This window comes from Phalacrocorax carbo, chromosome 23, assembly GCF_963921805.1.
Source record: "Phalacrocorax carbo chromosome 23, bPhaCar2.1, whole genome shotgun sequence".
Taxonomy (NCBI): Eukaryota; Metazoa; Chordata; class Aves; order Suliformes; family Phalacrocoracidae; genus Phalacrocorax; species Phalacrocorax carbo.
In genome coordinates, this window is record NC_087535.1 from 4,599,610 (window position 1) to 4,626,870 (window position 27,261).

The 27,261-nt window shown below is 45.1% G+C and overlaps 2 protein-coding genes across 15 annotated transcripts in view; both read left to right on the plus strand.

Annotated features, from left to right (window-relative positions):
• Positions 1-4,683, plus strand: part of ATP2B4 (ATPase plasma membrane Ca2+ transporting 4) — an 87,034-nt gene extending 82,351 nt beyond the window's left edge. For 6 of the 7 annotated variants that reach the window (XM_064472208.1, XM_064472206.1, XM_064472212.1 and 3 more), the window contains one exon: positions 1,041-4,683. In XM_064472208.1, coding sequence (XP_064328278.1) covers positions 1,041-1,346 — 306 coding nt within the window. In that variant the 3' untranslated portion in view covers positions 1,347-4,683. The remainder of the gene's footprint in view (positions 1-1,040) is intronic. The other variant, XM_064472213.1, reaches the window with a different exon arrangement.
• Positions 4,684-7,787: 3,104 nt separating this feature from the next.
• On the plus strand, positions 7,788-27,103 carry ZC3H11A (zinc finger CCCH-type containing 11A). Of its 8 annotated transcripts, none has more exons than XM_064472221.1 (19): positions 7,788-7,926; positions 13,678-13,732; positions 14,720-15,146; positions 15,531-15,731; positions 15,922-16,041; positions 16,798-16,921; positions 17,341-17,544; positions 17,868-17,984; positions 18,529-18,606; positions 19,057-19,167; positions 19,918-19,980; positions 20,249-20,344; positions 20,559-20,624; positions 21,176-21,676; positions 22,350-22,423; positions 23,112-23,433; positions 23,752-23,921; positions 24,344-24,411; positions 24,972-27,103. In XM_064472221.1, the coding sequence occupies exons 4-19, from the start codon at positions 15,678-15,680 to the stop codon at positions 25,228-25,230; spliced, it is 2,427 nt and encodes an 808-aa protein (XP_064328291.1). In that variant the 5' UTR covers positions 7,788-7,926; positions 13,678-13,732; positions 14,720-15,146; positions 15,531-15,677; the 3' UTR covers positions 25,231-27,103. The 8 variants fall into 8 exon arrangements, with proteins under 8 accessions (XP_064328291.1, XP_064328289.1, XP_064328290.1 ...); XM_064472220.1 differs by having other exon boundaries at positions 7,791-7,945; XM_064472222.1 differs by having other exon boundaries at positions 7,791-7,945; positions 15,094-15,146.
• Positions 27,104-27,261: the final 158 nt, after the last annotated feature.

Below are 27,261 nucleotides of genomic sequence, written 5' to 3' on the forward strand. Positions count from 1 at the left end.
GGCTGCAAGGGAGGGGAAAGAGCTGGAAGGGTTCAGGGCTGGATTTCCAGAGGAACTGGAGGAAGCAGTGAATCTGCTGCTAGCCACCATCAGGGCTTGTTTCCAGCCCTCTCCCTTCCAGTGCAATGGAGGTGGCAGAGCCATACCCTGGTTGTCCAAACTGGGCTTTGGATCTCCTGCTTGTAATTGTTGAGCCTGGCTTTTGGTGGTGCTGACAGCCTGTGACTTTCACAGGAGTGGTGCGGTGCATGGCTGGGCTTTCTAGCAAAGTTCCGGGTTGTTTTTTTGTGCAGAGCATCCAAAAGAATTAGCTGCCTTTGGAAACAGATGGGTTGTCTTCAGCATGTCTGTGTAGGGAAGGATCCAGAGCTCCAGCCCAGGATCTAGGTGGCAGCCGTGTGGGGAAACTCGCACAGATCTGGCTTCCTTCCTGCATGTTTAGCTGGTCTGGTTTTACTGGTCATGGCATCCACTTGGACCTACTGCTTCACATGGGCTTGAAAAGTTTGTGGCACCTTTTTAAAGCCCATTCCTTTCTATAGGTCTAAAAATGAAATAGAACAAACGCACCCATCGCTCACACAGTAGAGTGTTTTGCCTTGAAGTGAACCCACTGTTTGTCTAACCCACCTCTTTTTTGAGTTGTAGTTCCACCTTTTTGTCCTCGTTTATACACACAGATACGCGTGCGCACATGTAATGACAACTAATGCATTTTGGCTTCCATTCATTTGAAGTGATCTGGGTTTTTTTGAGTTTTTTTGTGTCTTTTCTTGCAGCTTCTGAAGTCGCCCCATAGTCGGTTGATTCCCCATCACACACCTAGTGCCTGAGTCTGATCCATGTTGGCCCTCCTAGTTCACCATAGATCTCTCATTTTGACTTAGCTGTCTGTTCAGTAGTGGTGACTGTTGTTGTTGTTGTGCTTTTTGTTCTGTTGTGTCTTTATTATTTTTTACTTTCTCCTGGGAGCTCTGGCCTCTCGTAGCCGCTACTAACTCCTCTTTTGTTTATCCCCCACGCTCCTCGCCTCTCGGCAGATCAAAGTGGTGAATGCGTTCCGTAGCTCCTTGTACGAAGGCCTCGAGAAACCTGAATCCAGAAGCTCCATCCATAACTTCATGACTCACCCAGAGTTCATCCTGGAGGAAGATGAGCCTCGAACACCATTCCTTGACAGCGCTGAAGACGACCCCGAGACTGACGGACTCAAAAAGCGAGGTGGGGGTAGCCTGGGTGGATCTACATCCCTCAACAGAAATAACAATGCAGTGGACAGCAATCAAGCTGAGGTCACCGTCCCGGAGCCCGAAAGCCCCTTACACAGCTTGGAGACATCGGTTTGACCTTAGAACTTTGAACCCCCCCTCCTCCTCCACCTTCGCCCTTCGCCCTGTGTGATATTGGCACCAGTAACTGATCACACACTGCGGTCACTTCGTGTCAAACTGCGCATATGTATATCATTTTGGTGTTTTGTTTGGGGTTTTTCTGTTTTGTTTTTGGTTTTTTTTTTTTTTTGTGGGGTTTTTTACCATTATTTAGCAGTGGGAACCAGAGTACCACGATCCGGGGTATCAGGAGAGAGGCTAAGCCAAAATTGTGCATCTCCATCCCTAATTTTCAGTGGTACTCGCCCAAGTGAAGCAGCCAGGTTATTTCCTCTCCAAGAGTTGGGCTCCATGCGTCTGTAGGGGGTTTTCACTTTGAAAAAAATGCATGTTCAAAGAAAGCTCAAATTGTTGTAGTCTTACATGCACGCTCTCAGCCCAAGGGCTGGGGTGCACTTGTGACTTTACTTTTTTTCCACTTGTGGTTTTTAGGGTTTTTCTTCTAATGTTGGGCTCTGTTCTTTGCTTGTGGGAGTTGCCCCCAGTAACTTCACAGCGGGAAGTGGGGGAGTTAGCACTCTAGTGCGAAAATTTAGAAATAAACAAACAAAATAAAACCCAGCCGGGGGGAGGTGTTTACTCACAGGATGATAGATACAGGGATGTACACCAGTCTTCCACCTCAAAAAATGGTACCTAGCCTTTACAGTTCCTCCTCCATGTGTGCGCGCACACTCTCTCTCTCTCCGTTTCCAAAGCAGTAATTGGTAGACAAGGAACGAAGGTGACTTGGCTGTAACCTTGCTGGATGTAAAAGATTCTGATTTTCGTTCTTCTACAAAGCAAGGTGGAGGTGAACTGGCAGTGGAAGGGTGGTGAAGAAAAACCCCGTAGCTGTGAGAGACAGAGCTCCTTCCTGGGGAGGCTTAACAGATGCATTTCTTCTGCTCTTGAACAGCTGTGAAACTTTTGGTGAGAGCCTTGCAAAGGTTTAACGGCTCCTGCCATCAAAAGCAGAGGGACTGTTGCCTGTTCTGGCTTGTCTGTACTGTTGGATTAAATAATCTTTCAGCCTTGGAGTACAAGCTCCGGTTGACTGCTGAGGAACCCCAGAGGATGCTCCAGCTGTGCCCGCCAGCTCTGCGCATCGCTGCTGAAGTGTTAGCAGGCGGAACGGAGAACAAGCATCGGGTTATTGACAGTACAGTGGGTCAACTCCTCAATCATGGAAAGGATGAGTCAGGTTGACTCTTTAGCTGGTGGAGGGGAGGGAGGCTCCATGGCCGGTGGGAGGACCCTCGATTTCCACAGCACTTCTGTAGCTGATTTGCCAGTGGAGGCAATTCCTCACAGAGGTGGCAGGTTGGTTGGTTGGCTGTGGGTCTTCCAGAGAAGGTGCTGCATGGAGGCTTTGCCTCACTTGATGCTTTTTTTTGAAGGTCATCTCTTCACCCTGCGTGTCCTGCCTCACCTTTGTCTCTTAAAACCATTTGGTGAGAGTCCTGGTTTTTTGGAGCAGAGACCCCAGGTGTCCTGGGCAAGTTGGCTCTGAACTGACCCTCTTGTGAAGCCATGGGACAGAGCAGGAGGCAGGAGTTTGCTTTGCTTGGGATTAGTTTCTTCTCCGTGGGCTCTTGCTGGTGCACCCCTGGTTACTGGCCCCAGGCAGGCAGGGCTGGAGGAAGCTCTGCTGCCTTCTCTCCTTTGTCCTGCTTGGTTGGAAGCAGAGAGAACCTGGTGGTAACTGGCTGTACAACATCACCATCTTTGCCCAGCCTCCATCCCTGGAAGCAGAGAGGTTTTAGCGAGAGGGTGGGCTGGCTGGTTTCTTCTTTTCTTTCCTTTAAGAACGCACAGCAGAATCTCCCGTGCCTTCTCCGAGCACTGCCTGCAGCACCACCTGCCACGCGAGGGCCCAGTACTTTGCCAAGAAATAAGTGTTCCTTAAACGACAACTCAAACCAAGTGTCTTTTGGTTTGTTTCCAGCCCAGCACTGACTCGTCCCTTCCTTGGTGTGGGAGGAGGGAAGGACGAGGTTGCCCCATTCCTGCCCCAGGTAGCTAAGGAAAGGTCCTTCTCCCAGGTCCCCTGCCTCGGTGCTGGCAAAGGGGGTGAAGGCTGGGCTCCGTACACTGCCAACAGCAAGAAGAAATTGCCACCACTGCCCATCTCGATTGCAAATTCAGTGTCAAGCCCCCTGCCCGCGCAGACAAGCCCATCGCTGCCCTCCCCGTTCCTCCTTCGCACGAGCTGAAAAAATACCTTGGGCAGGACCGGGGGGTCAGGGGATGTTTTCTTGGGTTATACACAAGTGGTGACAGGAAAGACAGAAGGGGTGGTTCTGGGGTTTGGTTCTGTACTAAAGGTGACATTACTTAAAAGATCACTTTTTCTATTTTAAATACTTGCAAAAAAAAAAAAAAGAAAATATCGTGTTCTTACAAGCTTACATAAATATTTATTAAATACTTTGGGGGGGATACACCAATTTTTTTTTCTTTTTTCTTTTGATATTTTTTTATTACCTCAGACCTGTTTAAAAAAAAAAAAACAAAGAAAAGACTTAAACCAACCAAAAGCCAACTTTGGAGGCTCTCAAAGTCACTCCCAGAAATCTGTGACTGGCAAGTTGCCACAAGGGTCTGGTTGTTCCTTAGTTGATATATTTTTGTTGTTCTAGTTTCCATATTAGGAGGGGGAGAAATAATTATATATAAATATTATGCAAAAAATATAGTTTTCTTTAGATCAGAAACTGATATTTTTACGTCAGCCATATGTATTTTGTTTAAAGAAAAAAAAAAAAAATCTTGAGTCCTGCGTCTGCAACGGCGTGTGACTCTGACGGCAGTTCAAAGTGACAGGTAATTAATTCAGCCTATCAGCGATCGGATGCCAGTCAGCTTCCTTTTCTCTGAGCAGCCATCTTTATACTAGATGTTAGTTGGATGACACAAATGGGTTTTTATATAAATTATGTTGGTATGGCTGATTGCTTAAAGTATAAACGTTTATTGTGCATACATCTTTCCTGTAAAGTATTTTTTTCTATTTAGTTTCAGTGATATACTGGCAGCAGATGACTATTGGGTTAAGTTATTGAGGATATTACAAAAGAGTTGGGGGAGATTGGTGCTCTATGCTGAAAGGCATGGTCGGCGGCACAAACTTTGGGGACTCTCTGCAACATGCCTTGAAAGAGGGGGAGATATATATATTTTTTTGCTTTGTTTGAACTGCCACGAGTGTGCACGGGGGAGAGTGCCATGCCAGACAGGAACCGAAGTCATACCCTGTGATATGTGTTAACTTGCCTTGGAATGCTTTGTTATTAAAACACTCTGAACATAATTTTGCATCCAGTTCTTAATAACAGTAGGGTCTCTGGTGGTGGTGGTTTTCTGTTAAATAAATTGGCAGATTGGTACCAAAGACATTACACCACGTCCTGTGTGCATTGCTGAACAGGCATTTTTAGGCATTTGCATTATGTGATAAGGTTTCCTTTGATTTGCACAGGGGTTATACTTAATTTTCAAAGGTTTTGTGCAATAAGCTTTGAGGAATATTTTGAAACAATCTCAAGAAGGAAAAAAACTAAATAAAATTTTAGCATGGGCAGCCTTTGGCTTTCCCCAGCTGAGGAGTAGGTGTCCTGTAGTGCTCAGCCCCTTTAGGAATGCTTCTCGGGGTGACAAGACGTTGGGGTGAATGGAAAAGCCCCATCCCAGATCCAGGGAAGGCATCTCCAAGATGCCATTGCCAATGCCTGTTGCCCTCCATGATTGCAGGGACCAAGCACCTCAAAGAAGAGTCCCTGCAGGCTTTTGTACCTCTCGGGGGAAGGACACATGTACCTGCCTGCCATTGCTCCTCAGCGCTGGGTCCAGCTCCTACAAGTTCATCGAGGTGGAGCATGCAACCTATAAAACACCCTCCTGCAAGCCCAGCTCTTCCCCGATGGGGCACGGCGATGTGGAGGTACTGCTCTCCTGGTCCTGCCCAACCAGCGAGGCTGCGGGGCAATGCCAGTGTGTTTCTTGGCACCCAGCTGCTCCTCTCCAGCATCTCTCTGCCAAGGCTGTCCCCTGCCACTGAGACTGGCTGATGCCTGGCTGTCCTGCCTCTGCTATCCTCCTGCCCAACAAAAAAATACATTTTTCATTCAGCAAAGCCCATGGCTAAAACTGCCTTTAGTTTATTTCCTCCCCTTAAATAAATATATATATATATACACAGTATTAAGCCAACATTTGTGTGTGTATATATATTTATCCAATGCTCTCACAACAAAACTTTCTTTTGAAGAGGGCACGCAGATCTGAGTTTTTCTTTTCCAGCAACTAAGTATAATAAGCACTGGTATTTTTGTATAAAAACAGAAAAATACAAAACAAAAGACTGAATATTATGTGGTATGCATGACATTAAAAAAAAAAAAAGGTGGTTTCAAAGCAATATGTACCCTGGTGTTTGCCATATCCTAGAGTCCAGCTTAAAGTGCACCTGATCTGTATTGCATTTTGATATTAATCTCTATGTACAATGTTTTGCATGTAATTTATATGGTTCTTGGGAGAAAATTTTTTTGAATGAATTGTCAGCTGGCTTCTTCTGAGAAAACAGACTCCAAGCAGAGATAATACTCAAAGTGGAAGCGGATGAGTGGTTGAGGGGTGGGAAAGGGGTACATAGCGAAAAAAAAAAAAAGCGTGCTGGGGGTGGGGGAGAAGGGTAATGGTTTTGAATCAATAAAGCTTTGGCTGTTGAGCAGAAACAATGCGCAAGTGCATCCAGAGAATAAAATGTGCCCACATGTAACTGTGACGTCCTCAGTGTGTCCACCAGCTTGTGAAATCAATCCTGCATCCTCTCCTAGCGCTGGATGAATGGCTGGGCCTCCCCTCGGAGCAAGCCGGAGTGGGAAAGTGGGGCCTGTGGGGTGGAAAGAGGGATGGCAATCAAAAGCAACCCCACCGCTACAAAAGCACCCCTCTCTGCACAAGCCTTGCTATTGAGAGGCAGGGGCTGGCTGGTTGCACCCAGCACTTTGTCTCAAGCATGGCTTCTTCCTTTTCCAAGCAAAGTCCAGAATTCGCTGTCAAATGCCATCCAGTGCTCCTGGGCTATGTGTCAAGCTGCCCTTAAGCAAAGATCCTCCCTTGTCCCCTCCCCTGACGCTGTGTCTGCGGTGCCTCTAAGGTGATGCTCGGTGGAGGTGGTGATCTTCATCTCCCTCGGACTGGCTTTGAGCTGTGTCCTGCCTCTGTACTGAGACTATTTTGCCTCCATAAAGGCGCTTTGCTCAGACAAGAAGGACAACAGGAAATAAAAGCAACTGGCCTCTGAAATACTCTCATTCCCAAGCACGTTGATTGCACTGGAGCTGTTTAACTCCCTGGATTTGCTGGAGGGGCTGTTGTTGTTTCTCTGTGTCTTTAATAACTCCGGGCAAAGCCACAATGAGAAGATCAAGCTGGGCGAGGCTGTCAGTGAGAAAGTTGTCTAAAACTTCTCAGCTGAGTGACCCTTGGAGCTGATGCCGAGTGATATGAACAGGGTGTAAAAGGTTTATTGTGCAACGTCACCTTCTTTCCTGCTTTCATGGGAGGTGTCTCTACTGACAGCATCCTCCAGCTCTTTATTAAACAGATCAGCCACAATTGCATGTATTTTTTAAAACCTAGTCCAGGCTGGATGCAAAGAAAGGAACAAATCACAGGTCTTTTAGTCATTTAATGTGGAAAATGGCTGTGCCTGGCCACAGGCACCCTCTCCCCGAGGATGGGCACTGCTCTAGCTGCTGAGGTGGCTGTTTACCTCTGCCACAGGGCCAAACTGGGGAAAGCAGGACACTAGCACACTGGGATGGAGAGGGGAAAAGCAGAGGGAGGCAGGTTTAGCTCTATGATCTGCCATGAAGGCTTAGTCAGCCTGTGCTGCCCTGACAGTGAAATGGCTGCTACCCAAAACCCCCCAGCCAACACCAGGCCTCCCTCCCTGGGGCTCAGCACCGCCCGAGGTCCCACAGCAAGTGCCTGCGGGCCCGGGAAACCAGGCTGAAAACGTAAAATAGCTTCTAGTTTGGAAAGCGTAACCCTGAGGAAGCACTTGGCAACGTGAGGGAGGGGACAGTCACCTCCCGGGCCACAGCCTGGCACCATGGCAGGCAGGAGCACACACCCTGACAGGGAGGCAGGCGCGGGGCACCGCAGCCGGGGCACAGGTGGACGGGAAGGGGGACGCTCTCCTGCTCGCCCTACAGCGAAGGGTTTTGTCTGGGGTTGGAGGCGCTGGCGGGACCCCTCTGAGGAGGAAAGGGCAGAAAACCCACCCGCCCGGCTTTGTTTACGGGCGCCGCCCGCCCCGCTTTTGTCACTCCGGTGGGCGGTGCCGCCCGCCCGCTGCGCCCGTCAGTTTCAACGGGCGGAAGTAGGCCCTGGTGAAGCCCTTCCGCCCGCTGTCCTAGCAACGGGCGAGCTGAGGTTGCTCGTATGTTGCCGGCGCCATCTTTGAGGCTGGTAGCGGGGAAAGCGGCGGCCCCAGCGGATCGAGGCGACGCGGCAGCGGTCAGCGGCGGCCCCCGGGGGTTCGGTAAAGTCCCCGCTCGCCGGTAACTAGAGCCGTTCGTAAGACCGCAGGGGCGGGGGAGTATGGCCTTTCGCCAAGCCCGGGTCCCCTCCGCTTCCCTCAGGGGAAGCAGGCCGCGTCCCCGGCGCCCGGCGGGGCGGGCTGGCCCAGGCCGCGTCCCCGAGCCCTCCCCGCCGGGCTGTCTGTGGGCACCGGGGCGGGAGGCGGGGTGTGTTCGGGGACCCCTGGGGCGGCGCGGGCCCTCCGGGGACGTCGGTGGGGCTGAGGTGTTCTTCCCGGGACTTTAGCGAGGGGGAGCTGCTTCCCCGCTGCCCCAGGTAGGCCCAGGGTCCCCTCTCCCCCCGTTGCAGGGCCGCAGCTCCCCCGGTCCCCACCCCCAGGCCCTTCCCTCCGCCTTTAGCCCTTCTGTAGGGCTCGGCTGCGGCTTCTTCCTCCCCCAGCCCCCATCCCGGTGGTCTCCCGGGCAAACAGAGTCCTTGGCCAGGCTCTGGAGAGGTTCAGTTGGGCAAATTGAAGATCCCAGTGCTGGTGCCTTAAAAGTATACATTATTTTCAGTTAAACCCTTGTGCCTTCCTTTTGTAGCAATGCGTATAAGGGGCGTGCTGTAATGTAGTCACCTGACAAACTGCTCCTTGGTTCCCCAAAGGAATTGCCTTCAGGATCTGACTAACTCTGGATGCACCCGGTTGTCACCTTAATTTCTCCTTTAGGTTGTTTAAAACAACCCACTTGGGTGACATTTGTTTTTGTTCTTAAGAATTGGGTCTAAGAGGTTTCTGTTTTCTTATGCTGATGTTTATAATGAAAGTGCGAAAGTGATTTTTGCTGTTGCAGGGATCAGTATGTGGAGCCTACAGACTGTTCCCAGAATGGGTGCTCTGGGGTGCGTGCTGCACTCCGAGATTGAGCTCTGGGCCATACTTTCAAAATATAACACTGCCTTATTTGATTGTAAAAAAGGAGCTCTCCTGGGGGTAGGGGATTTTGAAAGGATATCAGAACCACTACTGTGGCATGTGGCTGAATTGGACACACATTAAGCTGATCAGGCTGAACAGATAGGCTGAATTTGTTGCTGGATGGCCAGGTGTTGCAGGAGGAAAGCTAGTCTAGAGAAAACTTACTCTTGCTGTTGCTTCTCATCTAAAATGGCACCCTTCCAAATGGCTGCTTCCAGGGGAAATTGACTCTTTTTGAGATTTAATTAAATGTTTCAGTGAGGAAGTTGAACCGTCACAGTAAATTGTTGCCAGTCCTGGTGCTGATTTCAGAAAGAGAAAAAGAATGAACGTCTTTTCTTTAAGTATGCCTGTTTCACCCAAGAGTAGATGTAGCAGCTTTAGCAGACTCTGATATACCACAGAAAATGGAATTTTCCACTAAGTAAGAACGATGAACCATGTGAGCTTTGCAAAACTGAATGTGGCGGTTGGAGGAGGGAGCTGAGAGATAGGAAGCATTCGTTTTACGACTGTATCCTTGAAGAAGAACTGAAAGACTGATAAAAGGGAACATCCTGTCCCAGAAGACTCGGAAAAGCTGGGTGACACAATGTGAAGTCAGTCAAATCTTCAGTAACTGGGGGAAAGGTAAAGACGGCAGGGGGAGATCATGACCACCAACTCAATTCAGGACTGAAAAGACTTGCTCCCTCCCTCCTCCTGTAAGGAGCATGCATGCTAATTTACATAGTTAGTAAGGCTAATTAAAGTGTAGCTAACCAATAGAAGATGATTACCAACCAATGAGTATGAATTTAGGTGGGTTTTTACTAACATGTAACAAGATAAATACCTTGTAGTTTCCTTGTGCTGTGCGCTAGCTTTGTGGACTTACCACCTAGCACCCATCTTCACACAAATATGAATAAAACACCTCCAGCTCTGTGTGTATCTTGGCATGTTGCACACCAGGTAAATGATCCCACTTTTGGGAAAACACCTTCAGTTTGGAATTGGTTCCTTATGCCCATTGGGACATTAAGGAGGAAAAGCTGGTGGACAGAGAAAGCGATAGAGGAGAGCCACCCAGTGAAAATACAGGAGAGAAGGGGTTATGCATTAAGGGAAAGCCACTACATAAAAAATTGGTGCTAGCTAAAAATTTATTAAGAATTTGGGACCTGCAGATACAGCTGCACCTGTGTGTGCTGCAGTCACGCCTGTTGCCACTGAGCGTGATGGAGAGCGCTTCTTTATTGAATGCAGTATGTTCAAGCATGCACTGTTGCCTGGAGGAAGAGCAAAGACTTCCATTGTGTGGAACTTCAGATCTGTGGCTCATGTGGCGTGCCAGATCCAGCGTAAGGTTAAAAAAAAAAATCAACTGTGGCAAGCCAGGTACTCATCTGGAGACATTGGCTCTTCAGGGACATCTCTGAGCAGAGCATTGTGTGCATCGGGCTGGGGCTAACAGCCAGGTGTCTTAGCTGAGAGTGCTGCAGGGAGGGAGAATATGCCTGTAATGTGTCTGTGTCAGCTGCCTCCCCAGACAGCAGTTTTAGTAGTGGGAGTTTGACGTATGTTCTCAGCTCTTACGTCAGCAGTGACAGCATGGCAGAGCCAGCGGGCTGGTTTTTCAGCTGGAAGAGGAGGAGTGGACTGCAAATGTGCCCAGGTAAATAAGAGCTGATCTGCTGTAGATGTGGATCATACCAGCGTAGGTGTTGCAGCTGCAGCAATAGTGGATCCCGGAGCATCTGGAGAAGATAGAATTTTTCTTCACGGAAGCAATACTGTCAAAAGCTGTTTGATGCCAGAAGTTAGGACAAACTGTTTGGAACTTCTCAGTTGGCCCTCAGAATACCTGGCACGCTAATTGTGATATATGTTGGGCAGGGCCGGGACTCACCTTGGCACTTGCAACGCTTGCAGACCAGACATCCTGCACACTGAGCCAGGACCTGAATCTGATGGGGCTGTTGGTAACCTGAAGCTTGGGAAGACTTCTGGATTTTTCTGCTGTTCCACATGAATTTTTACCTTATGAAGTGTGTCTTTTCAATGGGTAGACTTAGAGCGAGTCGTGGTTTAACATCTCCAGGCTTGGGTGTTCCTGTTCCATCTTTGCCTACCGAGCAGGTGCTCTGTAGGAGAAAGGACATAAATCTTAACCATGGGACTCAGACTCTCAACTGCATACTGCTGTGAAGAAACTCAGATAAGAGAATGAACTTAGTAACAGATAAACAAAGCTATTACAAAATTGATTACTGAAGGCACTTTTTGTCAGTGCCAACTCATTAGAAGTTCATACAGATTGTGGCACTAGACAGTTCCCATCTATAATGTGACTATACAGCATTGTAAAAGAAAAAAGTTTCATAGCTTTGGAGAAAGCACAACGCAAAAATACGCGGTTAACTGTTGGTACCTGGACCCTGAACGAACCACGGACTACTTGACAGTGAGGGCCCAAGGTTATCTCGTGATGGCTGCACCAGCAGAAGTTCCCTTGTAGAAGACAGGCGGCGCCCTCCCACTGGCTTTGCTAAAACCTCTGCAGCAGGCAGTGTCCTACAAGAACCAAGTTACCAAATTGATGTGTGGCTTTCCCTTAAGCCCCTCACCCCTGGCTTTCCAGATTCCGACCACACTGCCAACGCTGTGTGTGCAGTGCTAGGTGCCAGCTGCCATGTTCTACCTATATTTTAAAATCAGTGATTCAGGACTTTGGGCACAGAAGCACTGAGAACGGGTTAGCAGGTGCTTAAAAGATTTGCTTGCTCATTCTGTTGAGCCCCATCAAATTCTTCAGGAACTCCAGAATTCAAACTATTTTCCACAGGATCACTTAAAGCAGGAAATACCTGCTCAGGGAACTTCTCTCTACCTTTTATATGTTAAAGTGACTTTAAAACAGCAGAAGGTGGAGCAGCATCCCGCTGGGAGGGAGAATGGGACTTATCTCAGCTATTTCCAGTGGTCCCAGATGACTGATGGGTGTGGGATTCTTGGCCTGCAGGTGGAGGCCAGTGGGGAACTGCAGTTCTTAGTCACTCACTGCCATCAGTCAGGCCGTCCTGGCTTTGCAGACCATGTGGAAAGACTTTCAAATCGAAGGTGTGGCTGTGGCTCTGGAACTGCGAGATGGGTGAAATATCTTAGGCTTGAAACTGTTTTTCTACAGAGCGGTGCGCTCAGATCTGAACGCTTTGTCTTGGCCACTTTATTAGATCTCTGCTTTAAAGGTCATTTTGGAGAATTCCTTCTCCTGCATCTTGATGTGTCAAGCTAAAGACAAACCTCTACTGAAGCAGTGTCTGATCTGATGCGTGCTTCAGTACAGGGTTATTCTTTGACAATTACAGAAACACCAGGCCAATCAGCCCTTTCAGCAACAGTTGATTTGCCTCTCATCTTAAGGAAGACTCTCCTAATTCAGGTCCCTGAAGTGGCACATCCTAGAAGAGTTACTTCAGCCAGCAAGGGGCAGCTGTGCCTCATGGCTGGGGTAACTCACGGCTCTGACTCTCAGATCACGATGAAAGGTGACCCCAACTCACTGGTGGAGGAAGCTGAGCGATCGTCTACTTTAACCTTTGCCTTCGTGGCTGGCAACCTCGTAGCCTTTGCTCTGAGAAGGTCTTGAGTGCTGTAACCCCCAGTCCCAGAACATGTCCCCAGACCAGGTTTAGACAGTATTGATGCTGTGAAAACAGCTAGAATTGACTAAAACAAATTTAAAGACTAGAAATTATGACTATTCTGCTTCAGCTTTGGACAACTTAGCTTTAGATTTTCGTACAGAGAATGAGATGCATTAGCAAGAGATTCTTCTGTGCTTTGGACAACATGAAGATGTGTGGTTTACATATGCGTCATAATGGACTGTAAATTATTTAATTATGTTACAAAATTATTTCAAAATGTCTTAAAAATTTTACTTGGGTTCTGGACCAAAAAAAGTGTTTAAAATTCTTATCAACTTCCATCAGAGACCTGCTGAGTGCACCAGAGTTACTCATTTTTATTCAGACTTTCAGGGTTTAGTTCAGTTCATTTCTGTTCAGCGCTCAGATTGCCATGTTAACTGATACCAGTTTTTTTTTTAAAATGTTTCTCAGTTAACCTTTTTTGAAATGAAAGGACTTTAATGGAGTTTAGAACTATGAGGATTTTTTCCAGGGATTGTTTTGTTTTAAAGTTTTGCTTTTTTTTTTCCCATTCCTTAAACAAGAGCCATTCAAATTCTGACCAGCTCTTGAAGTCTGCTCAGGGATATGGAAGGCAACGAGCAAAATGTTGAGCTGCTTGGGCGCTCGAAAGAGCTAAATCTGAGGGGGTTTCTTTTTTTCCCCTACGGTGGTGGATGTAGCAATGTTGCATTATACAGATGTCTCTCACTTCCTAGGGAAAAGAAGTGCCATGAATTCTTTCTGATTTGTATTTGAATGCCTCTGCTCAGCAAAGCAGTGGTCCTTAATTGCCATCTATTTGAGCTCATGCAAACTGAAGAAACCATGCTTGAAATTGAATTTAACTATCAATGATATTGGTGACGCCTTTGGGAAAATGTTTCTAGTCAAACTTCTACGTGAAGGAGCACCGGTAATTTTTAGAAGTAGGTGCAGGGGAATCTGTATGACACAAGGTCTGTTTTTGAAGGTGCTAAAGGTCAAAAGTGAATAGTCACATGGATACTGAAGAAGGGAAGAAAACCTTGCACTTAACCACTGTTTTTATTCCCTTTGTCAAGCAGTCAAAAAACCAATAACTAATATGAGAACCCAACTTCTCCTCTCTTTATTTTAGATTTGGGAAAATTCCCTGCCAAAAAAAATATCCTGGAAAAATCACTAGTGTTTGTGTGAGTAAAAGGTTCCAACCTTTTATTATTAATTTGTAAGAACTATTTCATTCAGTTTTGTCCAAAAGACTCAGAAATACTTTGCACAGAAATGTGCAGCATTTTAATGAAAGGGGTCAGAATCACTTTAATTTGTACTTTATCTGGTCTGGTTGCAGGTTTTATGGCTTTTAGTGTCTTTCAAAAATTAAGAATGAAAATATCTGACTTCACATTAAAAAACAAAAACTGCTTGTGGCTAACTAAGATCAGTTTCAGCTCTGGCGGCACCAAAAAATCATCAGCTGTTGAATTGGACCTAAGCCATCTTTTCAAACCTTCCATGATCTTGCAGCAATGGATAATGATGGATATATGGATTAGGGAACAGCACGTGATGGCAAATTTGTAGTATTTGCTCTGATGTAAAAAAAACCAAATTAGTTCCCAAATTCAAAATAGTTCAAAATTGTTGGTATCATGCAGCCATGCCACTTGCCAAGTGAGCATTTCCCTGCCTCTCACAGCTTGCTGTATCCTCGATCCACCGTCTTCCTGCTGTTAATTGATTGCAACTCTATGTGTCTGATCAGGGCTAAAAGTTGTTCTCGATATGGATATCATACAACATATACTGTGCACGCCTGTGTGTATAGATATGTTTGTACTGTATGCATGTACATACGTATGCATATCTGTGTGCTGGCCCCAAAATCACTCGTGTTATAAAGCATCAGCCTTGAAGGCATCTTCATCAAAATATTATGTAGATCTTTCATTTTTGCCAGTTCCCTCCAAATGAGACACTTTTTATGCAGTCTTTTGTGGCAACTAGCCAAAATTTCTGATTTTTACTATCACTCTCGCTGACTTTATTATCACTCACTCTTGGTGTGTGTATAAACACATATGTGTATGTATATACATATTTGTGTATTTATACGCACAAGTATGTTTTTGCTGTACAGGTAATAAAGACGGGGGAAGGTTTTTGTGTTTTCTTAATAGGTGAAGAAATCTTGAAGACCAGAAATTGCAAGTTACTGAATTTTAAATTAAAAAAAAAAAAAAAAAATTGTCCGGCTGTGGAAGATGGATCCTCATTTTTGCAGCCACTTTGAATCACAAGTTCATCTTTAAATGCCCTGGGTTTTTTTGTTGGTGGTTTTTTTTTGGTTTTTTTTTGAAGAGCTAACTAACCCTGGCTGTCTCCAGTCTGACAGTATTCAAATGGACTTGCTTCCTCCATTAGTTGTAAGATGTTTAAAAGCACATCCTATGGTTGAATTGTGGATGAGAGGTTCCCTTGGCAATGTGAGGAGGAAAATTCTTTCTACCCCTTTATTATTAATTCACGGATTCAGTGTTGGTTCGGCCTACAGGAGAAGTTAACTGGAAGTCTTTGAAGATCAGTATCTTTGCTGAAGTTGTCCAGGTATGTGATCCATGGTGATAGGAAAATGATGTTTAATATGACAATGTATTTTATAGAAATTATTAGTACCCACAGTTAATCATTGACTGATAACTCAAATGTGTGGCTAATTTTTTAGGAAGTGACTCTCTTGTGGCTCTTGCAGCCACACGCGGTAGTTTTTTGTCTGCTCCAAGGCGTGTAACTATTCCTAAGGAGACAGAAGAGAACGCTTGCTGACAAAACCCATGCGGTTTTACAGAAGTTTGACTTAGTATTGGGATGGTTTTTTGTGACGAGCTGATTTCAAGACATTGCCCCCCTCAGGAGACTAATTTGATTAACAGGAAGTGGCTGTACAAATAATTATTACTTAATTATTTTTCACTTAACACCTTTCTTTAGGGTTACTTTTAAAAAGAAGATTTCACTGATCAAGCCAGTAGAAGACTTTCAGTCCAAGAAAGAGTGAATCAAACTCTTGCCAAGAGTTGAGGAAGACCCTTTGAGTGAACCCTTTGAACCTGAGCTTGTTCTAAGAATTTGTCTGCTATGTCTAACCAAGGAGATGACTGCTACTTCTATTTCTATTCCACATGTAACAAGGTTTGTTTGGGTTTCTTTTGCTGTGGTGGTTTTTTTTAACCCCTTTTTAGTTTTTAAGGGAGGAGGGGCAAGAGTGGGAGGAGACATACAGATTCCTGGTAACTTAATGAGCAGTTAGGTTCTCCTTCCAGTCCTAATATTATGGATGTTTTTTCTAGGCTGCACTATTTTGTTTTCCTTTTAATTACAGGGAGACAGCTGTTCCTTCCGCCACTGTGAAGCTGCTCTGGGGAATGAAACAGTCTGCACGCTCTGGCAGGAGGGCCGCTGTTTCAGGAATATCTGCAGATTCAGACACATGGAAATCAATGTGAGTGTTTGCCTCAAGATGTGTTCTCAAACTAAATCACTGAAAGCATTTTTCATTGCTGTAGGTGGACTGAATGTGCTTTTACTTATAGATTTACTTGCTATAAAACAATACTGGTTTCTGTTACTGGGAGGAAGTTGGGGGAGAAAAATCAATGTCTTGGGTATATCTCAGCAAGAAATTTTTGTGTTAGGGGCTGACATTATTTTCTTAACAGAGGCAAAAGCAACTACATTGATCAGACTGCTTAAATGTGCTGGAGCAGGGTGGTAGTAAACAGCCTGCACCAGCCTTCTGCAGGCAAGGCCTGATAATGGTGTATCGGGTCTCTTCTGTCCTGTGTTCCCTTAGGTACTGCTGTTCTAACCTCTTGGGGTAGTACAGGGTGGGGAGAGAAAAGACGGGAAAGAACTAAGGCTCTGAAAGCTAAGTTCAGATAAATTTAACCTAGGCAATATGAAACATTTTTCCCTCTGAATAATCCCAAGTTCTATTAGTTTAACCCACCCTGGACTGACATGTGAGAGTGCCCGTCTTCTCAAAGTGAATGGTAGGAAAGCTGGATGATACGTGGTTGTTACAGCTTATGCAAACTTTGTGTATATGGCCTGAAATACTTCAGTGATAAATTGTCCTTTGGAATGATGTTTTAGCACTGCACTGCGATAGTCCTGTCTCTGGCATGATGTGGAACTATGTCCCTTTGCAAATCTAAGGTGAGTGTTGCCATGAGCTTTTCTTTCTTTTTGTCTTCAGAAAAAACGCAGCGAGATTCCTTGCTACTGGGAGAATCAGCCAGGAGGCTGTCAAAAATCCAACTGTGCTTTTCATCACACAAAAGGACGTTATGTTGATGGACTCTTCTTACCACCAAGCAAAAGTGAGTTTCTCTAATTATTAAAAGATAGTTTTTGAGTATTATTTATGAGCAGGTACAATACCATAGAAGACGTCACATAACTGTTCATTTGAGTGCAGGGAGAAGCCTGCAGTCATAGGCTCTCAGCTAAATGGAATGTAACTCTGGTATTTAATTTTTTCTTTCATGCTCAGTTTCTCTGTGCTTTGCGGTTGTTACCTTTCAGGTTGCTTTCCCTTCATTTAATCCTTTCTGGATGGTAGGGCGGTGAGATTTGTGTGTGAAGGGAAGCTGTTGTTCATAGTGTAGCCAGGGGTGGGGAATGGGAGACTCTACATTCAGTAGCCAGGTGGGATATCTACCGTATCTGTGCAGTGAGTGCAACGTTGGGGTCGAAGTTCTAGGCGGCCAAATTACAGATGGTCCTCCTCTTCCTCTAGCTACGCTTCCAAGTCCACCTGAGTCTGCAGAAGAGGATGTGAAAATGGCTCAGTTGTCACTGCAGCAAAACAAGCTTTCTGTCCAGTCAAATCCCTCTCCTCAGATGAGGGGGGTGATGAAAGTGGAAAACTCTGAAAATGTCCCAAGTCCTACACATCCTCCAGTTGTAATCAATGCTGCAGATGACGATGAAGACGACGATGGTGAGCATTTTTTACTTCTTGAAGGCATTTCTGCTGTAACTGACTGTATAAGTCGCAGCACACCTGAATCGTGTAGTGGTTAAAGCTACAGACGAGAGGTCTGGAGTCCTAAATATTTTTTCCCAGTATAGGTCTTTAACTTATCAGTTCATCAAGACAATAAAGCTGTTTTTAAAAAATCCTATAAACATTTATGTCTGTAGTTGAGAATACAAACAAAAGATGAAACATGGACTGAAATGCCACTGTATGAGCTACATAAACATAAAAAATCTTGTCTAATCCCTACTGTGTAACTGAATAGGTTTATTTTTGCCTTTCAGACCAGCTTTCTGAAGAAGGAGATGAAACTAAAACACCTGTCCAACAACCAGGTACAGAAGCCCATAACGGATTGCGGCTAATTTCCACTAGGAAATCCAATGCTACTACAAAACAAGGTATTCTAACAGCTGCAGTAGGATGGATTGGAAGGAGAATTTGATAATTAACTCAAAAGCAGTATGTTCTAAAAATATGGTAGAACATAGGGTAGCTGGATGGAATCGGTTATTTCCATGAGGTCATTCTTATCTAACACTGTCGTATGTCCCCTGGGTCAGGCAGGTTAACAGCTCCTCATTTACTTTTGTAGAACAAAGTAGAGCCACAGAATGGAGGTTAAATGCCTGCAAATGTGTCCATCCGAAGATTGGAAGATTGCGGAAAGCCATGTCTAATGATAGAGGAATCTAATATCATGTAGATGGATTAACATGCTTAAAACTACAGGTTTTACCCTGAAGGGTGGGAGGAGGGGTGAAGAAAGGTGCCAACTGCTTACCAACTTTCCATCCGTTCTATGGCTTTTTTTGCTGTGGGGAGTGTTGCCAGGGTTTGTTTGAAATACTTTGGAAAGGTTCTGAGCTGTAAGAAGCTTGAGGGTCTGTGCTCTTCAACATGTGCCTTTAAGTCATAGTTTCATTAACCATTTTGTGTTTTCAGATGACAGTTTAAATTTTGGAATAAAAACACTTGAAGAAATCAAATTGAAGAAACTAAAGGAAAAAGCAAAAAAACAAGGTGATGGGTTAATATCCCCTACTCTCCTATCCTTCTGCCTTCTGTTCACCTTCATCTTTTCTTTTTGTTATTTTTTAACTTCTGATAATACCTGTATAGCCGGTATTGTTGTAGTCGGTGAATACAATTATTTGCAAAACAAAAGAAATTTTTTTGCACCATTGGGTGCAAACTGGGAGATGGTTGCAGCTGAGAGCTGCTTGAGGGACAGACTTCCATGTTCAGCTGGGGGCCTTGAGCTACTTTGGCATGCAGCCAGTTTTCTTAAACTCAAACAGCTGGTATTCTACATTGAAATTCCAAGGGCAAATCAGGGAAACTGCTTATCTCTCTTATTTATATGCGCTGGTCACTGTATGTTTGACAGTAACGAATAACTGATGTTTTTGGACTTCGTGGTTTGTTTGTTTGTTTTCCTAAACATCCTAATGTTTTGCTTGCTCTGATCAGAAGGTCCTTCAGGAGATCCCGTTCATCCGCCCCAATCTCGGACTGTTCCTGTGCCAGAAAAGGAAAACGTACGGACAGTAGTGAGGACTGTGACTCTGTCGACAAAGCAAGGTGATAGTGAATACTCTTGTTTCCATCTCCTGGCTCCTAAACCGAAAGCTTAAGTAATAATTAAGATAATTCAGACGTGTTAGTCTGCTGGTGCTGATTTTTCTAATTAAATCCATGCTTTTATGCTTAAAGTCCCTGGTTGCATTGGAAAGATATGGCGTTTGTAGGTGCTCCGTTGTATTGCAGTGTTGTTGTATTGCAATAAAAGATCAAGAAATGTTTTTATCAGCCTGACATTAAGCCATAGCTAATTATATATTACCACCATCCTACAGACTCTCAAGTGTGTTTAATTTGACTTTCATGTTCCTGAATTTGAGTGAGATTTGTGAATGAGCCCATGTGTTGACAGCATGTGATAGAATGAGTGTTTGGGTTAAGTGCAGTAGCAGCAGGGAGAGAGGCTAATGTCAAAACAAATGTCAGGATGCAAATAAGGGGATAACTGAAAAACAGGGCATAATGAAAGGGAAGACCTATAGAAAAAGTTATTATACAAGTAGCCAGTTTTTGAAGCATTGAAGAGGCTGGCAGTGGCAATTGCAGACAGTGGTGTGATATGAGTTTGTGTATAAATGGTGGTGTTTAGATCTGCACAAATTCTTTTTAAAAGCAAAAAAGCTTGTAGAGCTACTTCTACTCGTAGCTGTTAGTTTATGTGGTTTGACTATGTGGGGACGTGGGCTACAAGGACAATGCTTTTACTGGCTACTGGTTTCTGTGCACTAAAGAGGTTACTCTGTATTTTAGGGGAGGAGCCTGTGGTTCAACTGAATCTTGCCGACAGACTGGGGAAACGGAAAACCTCCATAGGTAAATAGTTTTTAGCGAGCTGTTGTTTGGGTGCCCTGGTCCTAACATGAGTAATACCTAAAAAGGGTATTTTTGCTGCGTGCGGGAGGAAAAATACATTTTGGTGGAGATATGTGTTGACTGCAGAAATGGCAAATTTTGTTAGCAACTGAAAGGCAAATACAAGAAAAATACACCTGGAAGAACTGAAGTTTGTGGCTGACTGTTCTAAAAATCCTCCTCCAGAGAAATGTTCTTAAAGTATTTCTTGTTTTCTCTTCTTCTGAAGCTGGTAAAAGCGTCCTTCCACTAAAGCGCAACCTTGCTGAAAGGCTGGGGAAGAAGATAGAGACTCTGGAGAATGCCGACAAAGCACCAAAGAGAGGTACAGCTACTAAACAGGCATCTGGATTTGATGCACAGATTTTCTATTTAGGTTTTCTGTTTGTCCTTCCTTCTAATGATTCTTTTGGTGTTGTTGATTGAGGGATCAAGGTAACTTTGAATGCTGGTGAAGTGACCTCCTGTCTCATTTCAGAGTGTGAACACAGAATGGAGATTGATGCAGTCTCCCTGACTTTTTCTGTTCTGTCTTGTAGTTCAAGTCCCCAAGTCTCTGAAGGAGAGGCTAGGATTGCCCTCTGAACAGACCAGTACAGAGACAGGTAATAACTGAATATTAAATATGCCTTCCTCTTTTTTTCTTTCTGTCAGCTTCCATACAGCCCTAAAAGTTAATTTAAAAAACCCTGCCTGATTCCTCTTGCTCGAGTGCTGAAGCTGTCCTGACAGCCACTGTCAGAAGTCTGGCTCTAGGTGTGGGTGTGGGTGTATTTTCCACTTGTGCCTCATCAAGGTTTCATGCTCCTGCTGTGAACTGTCAGAAGCTGCAGTACACTTATGCACAAGTAGAGCAGACCCACTGCCAGGAGCAGGAGTTTGAGATGTTAACAGAGAGACACAGTCTGAGAAAGTAACAAAATAGAGAGCTGCAACACAAAAAACATCAGTCTCTGGATAGCGCTGGTTTTCAAAATACAAGTGGCTTAAAGGAGGAGGAGCATATTATGGAGAGTGATACTGTCCTAAGATGCATTCTTGGGAACAGTCAGACCTAATTTTCCTTAGTACTGTGACAAATTTTGGGGACTTCAAATATTGTCGGACTCTCTTTAAATATTGGTGCTTCTCTCTTTTTTTTTTTTGATGATGGCAGAGAAGGCTGCTAAGCCAACAGGAGAGATTCATGTAAAAACACTGGAGGAAATTCGTCTTGAGAGAGCTAATCAGAGACGAGGAGAACCTCAAGCAAAACCCCAGACTGAAGGACATTGCAAAACAGAAGATTCCAGCTTGGGGGCAAGGCCTTCCCCTGCAGTTCGCATCAAAACTTTCCCAGGAGCCCTGGCTGGAAAAAAACACAAGCAACTGGAAGAAGAGAAGCAAAAACCAGATGAGTTTCCTACCAAGACAAAAGTTGAGAGCGAGCCCAAGAAGCAGAGCATACTTGCTCCGTCTGTGCCCGGCAAAGTGCAGCTGGCAGAGCCAGCAGGTAAAGCCAAGCCAGCAGGAGAAGTGCGAATTAAAACCTTGGAAGAAATCAAGCAGGAGAAAGCTCTGCGGATGCAACAGAGCGGAGAAAATGTGCCGGCTCCACCGGCACAACCCGAACCTGCCCCGACAGGGAGGAGATTGTTACGGATCACAAAGCTAATAGGTAATAAGATGGTTTGGGACCTGCCCCGGTGAAGCGCTTCCCCTATCAAGCAAATTCAGTTTGCTCAGGATTCGCTTTGCTTTTTCCTTCTGTGTATACTAGAGAATAGAAGAGTTTTAAGACTACAAAGTCAAAAGGCAAGAAAGTGCCAGAATATGCAACCATATTATTTTCCATGAATTTTCCAGTGGGAAATACAGAAAACTATCTTGTAATTAATTCACTGAGGAACTTTGTAGTCAAATTTCTCTCGTCTGTTTTTTCTGCCATCTGTTTGTGGTACAGGATCTTCCCTGTGCTGAATCCAAGTTTACTTTCCTCTTTGACATAAGTGTTGTGTAACTTAGTTATTTATTGAGATAGATAGAGAGATATATATACAAACACACACTCTCTCGTGTTTGCAAAGCATGTATCAACTTTTTAATGCGAGGTCCAGTTTTTGTCAGAAATGACAGAGCATTAAAATCTCATCGTTAAGATTATATAAGCCACGTAAAAAGAGATAGTGTGATTGAGGGAAAGAGAGCTCGAATGCTGCACGGATTGCTTACTGTAGCCTTTCCCTCTGTCCCATTATTAGACACGAGGAAATAAACGCGCCAAGGAAACAGGGGTAACCAGGTTTCTTTATTTCTGCTGTTGACAAAATGATTTTTTCTTTGTTTTAAAGCACCTGGAAGAGAAGAAAAGAAGATAGTGGAATTGAGCAAGCCTTCTCCCAAAGCTGTCTCTGCACCTGCAGAGGTGAGTCCTTTGTGAAGACATACATATATTCATACGATTTCTGGTAAGTTCTGTTATGTTTTGTCTGTGACTCGCTGCATGCTCCCAGCTTGAGTGTGCTCCTACCTTCCTGCATTTGGTAAGTGCTGCAGTGAAGTTGTAAGTCCTGTCAGTTTTGATAGCATTTCCAGACAACATGGTAATCCTCAAGCTTTGAATTAATCTGATTATACCTGACAGTGAATAAGAAACCCTATTAGCACTGGATAAAATCTGTGAGGGTAATGTGGAGGGAATGTTTCTCTTCTCGGTGACTTTGTCTGTCAGGCTTGAAGGATATCTTAAAATCCTGAAGTCAGTATTTTAATAGAAAAAGCTAGAGCTTTGTATAGAGATCAGTCCGTCAGTGAATGCTGTATCGGGGAGCTTGCACGACTTTCTGTTGCTTGAAAAGAGTGTAATAGATTACAGCTAGTCTTCTGCTCTGCTGAAGGAGCTTGCTGTGTTGGGAATCGCAAGCTTTTGAAACAGTATTTCCATGGCAAAGCATGGATCTTGTTACAGGCAACATTTTATGGAAAAAACGTCAGATCTGAATGGCATTAACATGATATGTTCCACACGGAGCCATTTCAGAGCGCTTGCTGCTCAGATTTCCTTAATGAAATCTCCACAGATTTTTGTCCAACTAATCCTTTTTTCTTTCTAGCCTTCTGATCAGAGTGCAGCTAATTCTAAAGTTCAAGTGAAGAGCCTTGAAGAAATAATGAGGGAGAAGCGGCAACTGAAACACCAAGAAGAGAAGCTTCAGAAGGAAGCAGCTGCTGTGCCATCTCCTGTTGAAAACGCAATCAAGGATAAAACTCCAGCATCAGGGAGTCCTGAATCCACCGTGGTTTCAGGGTCAGCTTATCAACCTGCAAAGAGGTTATTGGTGAAATCTCCAGAAGATGGGGTTGAAGGCCCAGGAAAGGATGTTGCTGTCTCACCAGGGAAACAGGCAGCTCAGCTGCTGGAACGGAAAGCTAAAAGTAAGTGTTGACTGTATGTTAGAGTTACTTTAGGTCATGTTTGGAAAGAAAGGCAGAAGATGACAACTTTCACGTTGTAAAATGTTCACATTCTAACTCTTTTTTGTAACTTCTTTGCTCCTTTTTATGGCTTGTTGGTAAAGAGTTTACTATGTAGAAAATACTGCTGAGAATCTGGGAAATGGCAATGTAATTGTGCTGGACAAATCTATTTAACTAGAAAGATTATGGGACAGTTAAGAGAACCTGGTTTGGGTTGTTTTGTATTCTCCTGAGGCAGAGCAAGGCTGTATCAGTTCTCTCTTCTTTTTACTGTAGCCAAATCTAAAGTGTGCCTGAAGCCTTTGGATGGGAGAGCCACTTCCCCCACAAAGCAGACCCTGAAACGTAAGGCAGCTGAGAGTCATCCCTCTGCTGTGGCAGCTGTGAAACCATTGAGCAGCGCTGGTGGTGACATGAAGGAGCCTTCAGCTAAAAAAGCAGCTGTGGTAAGGACAGTGGCAGAGGCAGTAGTGGGTCCCTAGTAAAACTTATGCCCAAGTTTTACCCTGCTCTTGGAGGAAAGATGGAAAACTGAAATGTTCTATGGTCTCTGTTCCCTTTAAATCCCGAAGTGGTCTGCAGGATGGTTGTAGTACCTTTCTGCTTTTATTAGATGAATGGCAGCATTTACATAATACTCTGCTATGGTTTCTCTGTGGCATGAAGGATTTTATCCATTAATGCTGTGTTCTTAAAAAGGACACAAGGTCATTAGTAAACTTCAAGAGAATACTGACTCTTCCTCAGGAGTGCCCTGGTTCTGTATTTTGTTTAAGGCTCAGCAATGCTGGAGGAGAAGCAGGGGAGGAAGAATCTGCGAAGAAGTCTTTTACCTGTGTGTCATAAAAACTACCTTCCTTCTTCCTAGGCCCTTGTTCCTGCTTTGCCAGAGGACAGCCTGGTCTCCATACCTGGGAGCGAAAAACCCAAAACCAGGTAACAACCACAGCTTCTTCTTTTTCTTGAAAGACACACTGATCATGTGAAACCTAAGTTTCGTCACATGTTGAAAAGTTAAGAGTTTTGAGATAGTTAATGCCAAAATCCAACAAAGGAAGAAGTTATCTGAAATAATTTTTCTAGCAGCTAGCGGGAGTGCTTATTTAGATTCTTAAAATGCTGCAAGTTGGTACAGCTTTTCAGTGACTTCTTGGGTTTTCTGAATGCTGGCAGAGGTTCACTTCATACAGTCTTACACTTCTTGACTTTTTACAGTCAAATTAATAAAGGCGACAAAGTGTGTCTGGCTACAAAAGTTGAACCTTCTTTGCCAGACCACAGATGCTTTGTCTTCACGGAGAAATCCCCTAACTGAAAAACATCCCTGCTAATACGTTGGGCTCTGAAAGTAGCCCCAGGTTAATTGAGTAACAGCCCCTGCGCGAGGTTGAGGTGTAGGAGGGATCAGCTACAGCTTTAAGAGCTGGTTTGCAGAAAACATCTCTCTGTTCAAGGAGTGTCATGCACTGATTTGCTCTCTTTCTTATTCTTCCAAGTCTGGAACTGCACATTGGAAGCCCTGCGGACTCTGTGGCACAGTCTGAGGTCTCAAGCTCAACTTCTTCACAAGTAGCAGTAAAGACGTGCCGGTTGAGCTCCACAGGGTCTGGAAAAACACCCTTATCTGTAGAAGATGACTTTGAGAAGCTTATTTGGGAAATCTCAGGAGGCAAACTGGAAGCAGAAATCGACCTGGACCCAGGGAAGGATGAGGATGACCTCCTCCTGGAACTTTCTGAAATGATTGACAGCTGAACTGCATAGTCTTAAGGTTTAAAAAAAAAAAAAATTTAAAACTTTATATTTTGTTGGATACCTGAGGTGATCATTTCCTAGCTGAGGTTTTGCAGTGACTCTTAAAGCACAGTTGAACTGGTAGAAATTGGCACTATCTGCACTCAGTTGTCCTAAATTTCCCTGCTGGTCAGAGTCAAGGTCCCGTGCATCCATTCTGTAACTATCAGTGGCTACCTTCGACATTCAGAGGACAAAGCACTTGTTTATGTTGGGACAGAGAGATGCCCGTCTACGATCCGTGGTGGTTGTGAACTGATCTACTGCTTCTGTGGTGCGCTAAAGGCTTAAACTAAAAGCTTCATCCTTCCTTCCCCCCCCTTGGCAAAACTCAACATTCGGCGTGTTTCAAAGCTTTGGTATTCAGTTTTCTCAGACAGTTGATATCTAAAGCCTGGAGTTACTATGTCAACTCTTGAATTTTATTTATGTTTGCTGTCATTTTGACTTTAATCTTTTAGGGTAACTTAATGAAGATGTTGGGGTGGGGGGGAGCAGAACAATTACTCCAGTATTTTGGACCAAACGTGCTGCCAAGGGTGGTGGTTGGGGTCAGTCCATCCAGCCTTACTTTGAATTATCAGGGATGATGTCAGCATGAAAAGCAGCAGCTCTGGAATACCCCCCTCCTGTTTTGGTGTACTGTACCAAAGCTTGGGGGGGGTTCGGTGCTTTCTGCTGATGTGAACAGGATTCTGGGGTGCGTAGTCAGGATTCCTCTCATAGGATGTGGTCAATTGGCAAACTAAGAATTGGTTTAAGTGCCTCTTGGTTCCAAGAATCCTTCCCCTGAGCTGCCGGCTCGTCTTCTGCCGGGAAGCGGCGGCTGCTCGGACTCGTGTTCAAACACTGTCGGCTTTGTCTGACCTCCCAGCAGCCGTGCGGCTCCCTCGTGGGCACCGACCCAAGGCGGGGAGTGTGTGCCTGGGATCTCGGAACCTGGTACTGCTGCAGGACCAGCCGCGCTCTCCCTGTGGCTGTGCCCCGGGGAGCCTCCCTTCGGCCTGCCCCGCGCCCCCGCCCCACCACCGAGGCTTGAGCTCCCTGTAGGTGTAGGCGCTGGAGGCAGGACTGGAGCTTACTGGTGTGTCTCAGGTGTCTACGTGCGGTCTGAATGTGTGACCCTGCAGAAAACAGCTGATGTTGGGGTGTATTACGTTGGGGTGTATTGCGTACCCTGCCACCAGTGATCATTTTCCCTAGCAGATATATTTTGAATTATTTTCTTAAATTTCTGAAGAGTAGCCGCTCCCTACCATGACTTGTGAAGCTGTAGGGGCCCTCAGGCGTTTGCTGCTGGCAGAGAAAAAAAAAAAAGGCTTTTTTTTTTTTTGAGTTGATTGTAAATACTTTCTCTTTGGAAGAAAACACTTGTGTGCTTTGATAATCCACTGTGATGTCTTAGTTCCTAGAGGAAAGGTTTGAAACCAAAAGGTAGAAAACTGCCGTTCCGGCTCCAGAAGAGTCTGCTGAAGGACTTTCTCACAGTGAGACTTTGGCTGACGGCGGTCGCTTGCTCACGTGTGGGCGGGAGTGACTTTGGGAGGGAGGAAGAGTGTGAGGGAGCCTGGCAGTGAGGAAGGCTTCCCCTTGCTGCTTCCCTCCTCCTGCTCTGCCGTCAGCCTTCACCACCCCTGGACCAGGCTCTGCCCGTGGAGACGGGATTTGCTGTATGCCATGGTTTTTGTAAATATTTTATTCTCCCATTTTATATTTGTATTCTATTTAAGGTATTGTATTAAATGTAGTCTGGCCTCCTCTGCCTTCACCGGTAGTTGAACTGTTCCACCTGACAGCAGTTAACAGTGTTTTTAAATAAACCTGGCATAGGAAAGGTGTCAGTCCATCATCTGTCTGTGGGGTGGGGGGGCCAGGTAGGGTCCGGGGGGGTACATAGGGTTCAGGGGGTCATAGAGGGTCCCGGGGTCCGCCCCCTCCGCTCTCCACCCCTGCGCGGAGCAGTAGAGACGGCGGTCCTCCCAGCCTCCTAGA

Coding starts and splice junctions, on each gene's coding strand:
- ZC3H11A (XM_064472219.1), top strand. CDS start 15,678: ATGTCTAACCAAGGAGATGACTGCTACTTCTATTTCTATTCCACATGT. Junction 19,168..19,917: donor GACTCTGTCGACAAAGCAAG/GTGATAGTGAAT, acceptor TCTGTATTTTAG/GGGAGGAGCCTGTGGTTCAA. Junction 23,434..23,751: donor GCTGGAACGGAAAGCTAAAA/GTAAGTGTTGAC, acceptor TTTTTACTGTAG/CCAAATCTAAAGTGTGCCTG.